At 41.6% G+C, this 6,747-nt stretch overlaps 1 protein-coding gene across 1 annotated transcript; it reads right to left on the reverse strand.

Annotated features, from left to right (window-relative positions):
- Positions 1 to 6,241: 6,241 nt before the first annotated feature.
- On the reverse strand, positions 6,242 to 6,417 carry LOC112607401 (6.8 kDa mitochondrial proteolipid). Its single transcript, XM_025358526.1, is given in 2 exon segments — positions 6,242 to 6,360; positions 6,363 to 6,417. Coding segments are annotated over 2 exon segments (174 nt in total).
- Positions 6,418 to 6,747: the final 330 nt, after the last annotated feature.

Genomic DNA, 6,747 nt, shown 5'->3' on the forward strand with positions numbered 1-6,747 from the left:
GCACGCACCACCACAGCTGGCTAATTTTTGTATTCTTAGTAGAGACGAGGCTTCACCATGTTGGTCAGGCTCCGAACTCTTTACCTCATGATCCGCCCGCCTTGGCCTCCCAAAGTGCTGGGATTACAGGCACGAGCCCCTACGCCCGGCCCCTCTGTGGATTTTAACAATTCTATTCATCCTACCACTTCTGCTGTATACTTTAGGCTTCTAGCATCACCCTTGTGAGTTAAAATATTAACTCATCTCCCCATTCCTCCAAGAAGTCTGATGTAAATTCCAGATTTGGAGGATTTTTTATTTTTTTGGTGATATGGTCAGAAATAAAGCGAAAGTCCAGGTACATTTTGGTAACATAAATAACTCTTCTATTCAGAACAAAACCAAGATGGTTCAACATACAAAATAAGGTTTTCAAAATCAATCAATAAATATTCATTGATAATTGAGTAATGTGGATGAAGAAAGAGCAATAATATATGACTTATATTCTCAATCAATTTGAGAAGACAAAACAGTTCAGGTGAAAAGAACAACTAACAATGCAAGGCTATGTATCACAAGGGCAAAGTGGACTAAACAACTCAGTGCTAGAGGGATTCAGAATAAGTAAAGATTCCTTTGAGCTAGGTTGGTAATGATTTTCAGCAGGGCTGTATAAATGTAAGTCGCAACTTCAGTAGTAGAGAGGGTGTATCACTTCTAAGGAAGGAGAAAGCAATGGGATTGGAGGACAGTGAGAATACCGATAGAGACATTCATCGCTTAGTGAGCCTTGAAGGTAAGGTAGGACTTGGAGAGGGCTTCGCTGGACAGTCCAGAAAACACTGGATGCAATCAATGAGACTCTTAAGTTCAGGCATCAGCCTCTGTGTTCAGGCAAAGTCCATTCCTGCCACTCATCACACTGCGGAATTTAGAGGAGAAGCCTAATTTTCCTCAGAAGCCCCCAATGCATGATTTGCTCTTTCAACTAAGAAGCCTGCTCTTTCATTAGGCTGCAGTGCAGAGATTTATCAAATTCTCCCCTTAGCTTTGTTCAGTCACTTCAGGATGAATCCTGCACATCCAGAGGATCTTTATACTTACTCTCAGGGTTCACACCCTCTCTTTTAGCACTTTATCTGGAGTTGAAAGAAGCAGATGTCACTGACTCCATGCCCAGCATGGAAGTGATCTGTGCTCTGGTAGCTGAGGTACCAATTCACCTGGGATAGTCCCAGTGGATTCTGTTGTGCTGAGCATCCACTGTTTTAACAGTAAGTGTTATAGTCACCCGTGTTATAGTCCTAACTACCATTCAACGTGGAAGCATGGGCTCAGAGAACCACTTTAGTCCCTTATGTCATAAAACAGATCTACATTTCTGCTACTGTTCATGGGGACATCATGCCATGGGCCAAAAATCCCCACTTCTCCTAGGAGTATGGATCTGGGGAAGGCCTAAAACTATTGGAAACTCCTCCTTAATCTAAAACCATTTAAACAGCCACCTGGCTGATGGTAACAGCAAATTATCCAGATAGTGTGACACTTCACAGTACATCATACTTTTCAAAGAGCACCACTAACACATCAGTTACTCAGTGTTGAGTGCCTGGCATTGCCACCCAGTGAACCGTTTCCTCTTTACAATGCTCAGAAACGACTTGAGAGGCACATTAAGCAAATATCAGACATAAATGTTACCTTAAGCAAACAATGGGAGGAAAGAATACAGAATACGTTAGAAGCAGCTTCCTGCTACACAGCTGTTCCAAGGCAAACACACTACAGTGTCCTGGCAGAGTATGCACTCAACAAATGTTAATGTTTCCTTTTCCCAGGCTCTAATTAAAAATTCTTTTGCCACTTAAGTACATGTTTAATTTAAAGGGCTCCGAGTTGGGTTTCTCCCCTGCTCAGCTCAGAGACAAAACATGCAGGACAAACAGGCAGGGAATCCCGCTGAACATCTGTTTCTGGCTGGGGTGACAGTTCACGAAGATCATTTAGAACTCAATTTAAAAGTGTGAAAATGTATTGAGCAACTGCTGTGTTTTGAACATGATATAGTACCTGACCAAGATAGAGTTCACTAACAAGGTTGCACTTCACCAGGACAGGTAAGACGGGTACAAAAAGCAAAACAGAATCTAGCAGATACCCTAAAAGGACTAGAAACAAAGTGCAATGGAAACACAAAGGAAGGAAAGACTAGTTCTGATTTAGTGGGTGGTAAGGACTTCATGGAGGTATAAGGTATTATTTATCATCATCATTATCATAACAACATTAACTGCTATTATAGAGGGCTTATTATGACCTCATAACTACTCTAAATACTGTAAATGTATTTTACTCTAAATTAGTCAAACTTGACCTTGAAGGAGGGTGTAATTGAGAGAAATAGAAATGGAGAAGAAAGGATTTTCCAAGTGGCAAGAGCAGACTAATGAAAGGCATGATGTCAGGAGGCATTCAGGAAATAGTAACTACTGTCATTGCTATTTGTCAGACTTTGGAATATGTAAGGAATTAAAGGAGACAAGGCTTGAAGCAGAAGTTGGTGCCCTAAATATCACAGTGAGAAATTTGAGATCTGTTCAGTAGGCACTGAGGTTCCATTAAAGCAATGACACTTAACCGTAGGTCTGTATCAAAATCCCTGGGTGGGGGTGGGGGGATGAGGTTCTCAAAATATTCATGCCTTATTTCTGGAAACTGACTGAGGAATTTTTATTTGCAGCCCAAGAATCTTCACTTTTTCAGAACTTCCTGGCAATTTTCATGAACATCCCTTGGAGAACCACTGAAAGGCTTCTCTTCTGGGAACTGTCATGATTAAATCTGAGTTTTAAAAGACTTAAGCAGCCATGTGGAGGATGACTGGGTAGGGCACAGCCAGAGAGCTGGGCACTGAGTTAGTAAACCCCTGCAACAGGAAGTGAAATGTAAGGAGACTTGATGGGAGGTGCCTGTGGGCATGTTCTGCTGAGGTGAATGTGTATCAGGGTCAGAATCAACAGGGCCTGTGCATTGACCAGATGAGAAGAGGGAATAAGAGATGACTCTGATATTTAAGCTTATGGTGGGGGGATGGTACTGTTCTGGATTGAGATTGGAAAGATAGAAAAAGGATCATATTTGAGGGCAAAAATAATGAGTATAGTTTTAAGCATATTAAATTTGAGATGGTAATAGGTGATTTTAGGTGAGTTGAATCACAAATATACATGTAGATAATCAGAAATGTTTATCTAGAACTTGGATGTCCTGTGTTGCTTGACTGTGCCAATAGAATATGACCATATATATAGTCATGTTCTCTAGACTATCTCTTCCAAATATTCTGAAATGAGGTGGAGTATCTGGCTCATTCAAATTTTGTTTTGTTGATTTGAATAAGTGAGAATGTAAAAAGGATTCTCATAAATAATATTTTAGGAGTGGCCGGACGATGGCTCATGCCTGTGATTCTAGCACTTTGGGAGGCCGAGACAGGTGGATCACCTGAGATCAGGAGTTCAATGCCAGCCTGACCAACATGGTGAAAGCCTGTCTCTACTAAAAAATATAAAAATTAGCTGGGCGTGGTGGCATGCACCTGTAATCCCAGCTACTCAGAAGGCTGAGACAGGAGAACCACTTGAAACCAGGAGGTGGAGCCTGCGGTGAGCCAAGATCATGCCACTGCACTCCAGCCTGGGTGGCAGAGTGAGACTGTCTCAAAGCAAAACAAAAAAATTTTAAAAACATTTTAGGAAGCCTTTCATTCAAGGGTAAGGGAAAGAAGAGGAGTGACAGTGGGGCCTGAGAAAATGCTGCAGGACAAGGAGCCACAAGAATGCAAAGGCAGCAAAGACACAGAAAAACAATTTCAGCAGGGAAGGAGATTCTTCAGTGTTCAATGCTTCTGAATTGTTAAAAAGGGTAAGAGAATTAACTGGTTAAGAATTAACCGGTTAATTAGGTTGTAAAGGATAGAAGCTGACTGTCACTAGCTTAGACAGAAAGAAAAAAGGGAATTTAAGGCCAGTACCTAAAGGAGGATTCTGGGAGAACTCACAGAGAGTTAGCGGAGGAGATGGACAACCAAGGTTCGGGAAGGATAGGAACCAGGGCAGCTCTGGGGGCCTCCTAGGAATCTATGACCCCTCTCCCAGCGTGGTGCAGCCACTAACACAGCTCTGCTCCAGAAAATTCTGCACCTCTCCAGTTCATGCTCCAAATCTCAGGAGAGAGAAGTAACCTAGCTTGAGTGTGTGTCTCTCTTTTAACTATGGCCAGGGAGCAATGTCAGCAAAGCCAGGCATTCACCCCTTTTTGGGGTCTAGCACTAGACCCCAGGGAGAAGAGATCACTGAAAGTTAGTACTACTCCAAGAAGCAAGTTCTACTGGAGTATGGAACTTGTAGGAGCCAGTTTGCAAGGTGTTGATACATGGAAGAGGGCAATGATGCATGACAATGCTGTTTCCAGTCCCTCGACCATGAAAGGAAAGTAGCCTGAGAGTTGCAGACTTGAGGGTAGGGTTTTGGGGGCAGTGGAGACTTAACTACATTTGTAGACTGAAGCTGGATCCAATGGAATAATAAATTAACATATGAGAAGTAAAGGAGGCAATTAATGGCACAGAGACCAAGGTGATGACCAAAAATTTCAGTCAACAACATACCGAATAGAAGGGATCCTGAGAAACTTCATGGAGTTACCTATATATTATAAAGAAGATAAGACGAATGTCAAAAAGCAGGGAGATTGGATAGTTGCTCTCTGTACATAGCTGTGTCAGTAAAGTGGCCAGAATAACTTGAGATGCTTGCACAAGGAGAAAAAGTGAAATCAACAGGCTACAAATCGAAGCAGAGATTCACAAAAACTCTTTAGAGAGGAAAAACTGGCCTGTGGGCTTGCGAAAGTTTTCTATAACCGAGGTAGATATATTAACTTGACTAAGCAAAGAATGCATACATTAAAAAGTGATTTTGTGACTTGGGGATAGAAAAAGCAGGAAAAGTTACCAAAGCAAATGTTAGTAATTTCCATCGTAGCACTGTCCTAGAGAGGCTGTGACCTGGCTGGTATTTCCAGTTCTGTGGGCCAGAAACTTTCTTCCCTGAAGCCATTAAACAGTCAACTTTCTTAGCTTGTATTCTGCATTCAGGACAACCTTCTTCTTGATTATGGTTAAGCTAATATCTTAAGGAAGATTGTGTTTGTCAAATAGACCTATGCAGTAATTTCTTCTGAAGGAATAAATTAAATGGTTTCTGATTTTGATTGGACTTTTCATGGCACTTGGCGCTGATCATAAGGACTCCAGAATTCTTACAGTAATTTATTATTGAAAATTAATAAACTGATGCCATGGTTGGAGCAGACACTGCTAATTGCCTATCCAATATCTGTGTTTAGTAACACACTGTCACCACTGGCCCATGCATGGCCCTCTTTTATTGATTGATTGTATTAAATTATTGAAAAATAAAAGTAATAAAAATTTAAAACTACAAATAAAAGATACACTGGTTTGTATTCGCTCTTGTAAGCTTGATTATTGTGCAGAACTAACACCTGAGATAAGTGTTTCTTTCTATGACTGAATAAAATTACAGTTCCTGGCCTGCATGGGTAATTTCAGGTCATGATGCTACCTTGGGAGGCCTGTGAGAGGTCGTTAGTGGTCTCTTCCTGGTATATGTGCCCTTGACATCATTGTTTGTGTTCTAGCCACTGTAGAAGAACATTGATCTTTCTATACTGGCCATTTGGATCAAAGGAAATTGTTGGTAGAACAAATACAACTTGTACAACTTTTATTCCCGGTAAAGAAATTCAATTTTTGACTTTTGTTCATCTGCTTCTATACTAGGGGAAATTAGTTGATTAGCTTTCAGAGGTGCAAAAACTAAAAACAGGTGATAGTAAGCTTTAACTATGTGCCATGTAAGAACTCTGCATCTATGTGCATTATCTCATTGAAGCCACAATAACTGTCCAGCATCTAGTAAGAATAAACTCCCAGTGTCTCAGCCCTGTCTGTGGCCTGCGTACGAAATCTTTTGAGTTTACCCAGCAATGACCTCTGTTTCCCACTGTACCCCTGATCTTGATCTTTCTTTTTTCAGTGCATTTCACAGATCCATTTATTCATGCCACGAAGTAAGCGATACTTAGACACGTGTACAGTCTAACACAGCTTGCTTAAATTTACAGGCTGACTGATGTTTCATTTCATGTGTATGCCAGGTAAAGCTGATTAGTGATGACCATGAGCAGGCGCCAGAGCTTTCAAAGCTTTACTTCTTTTATTAGCAGTCTGGATTTTATGAACGGTGAGGTTCATCAGCCCCATTCCGACCCAAATATCCTGGTAAACTTGGTATAGTAGAGCTTCATGGGGATCCACACATTTTCAATAATACTTTGAAGCATCTATACCTTTTTCCCACACCTGCCTGAACCTTGCCTCGTCCTCTGTGCACAGCAGCACCATAGCCCGGGGCGTGTCCTCCTTGACTGTAATTACTTGATGCTTCCATGTCCTCCTGGGCTATAATTACTCCTACCATCACAGCATTCTGGGTGATGACTCAGCCATGTTCATGCCAGAGCACAGGTGGGTAGCAACTATCCTGGCAACAGCCCACAAAACCAGTATCCCCTCCGGGCTTGCCCCAAACTTTCTAGAGGGGAATCATTCACCTCACTCTTGCACCTCTTCCTGTTACTCTCACGCTCAATGTGGGTCTATATCCACACTTC

The sequence above is a fragment of the Theropithecus gelada genome, chromosome 14 (assembly GCF_003255815.1).
Source record: "Theropithecus gelada isolate Dixy chromosome 14, Tgel_1.0, whole genome shotgun sequence".
In the NCBI taxonomy this organism is placed as follows: Eukaryota; Metazoa; Chordata; class Mammalia; order Primates; family Cercopithecidae; genus Theropithecus; species Theropithecus gelada.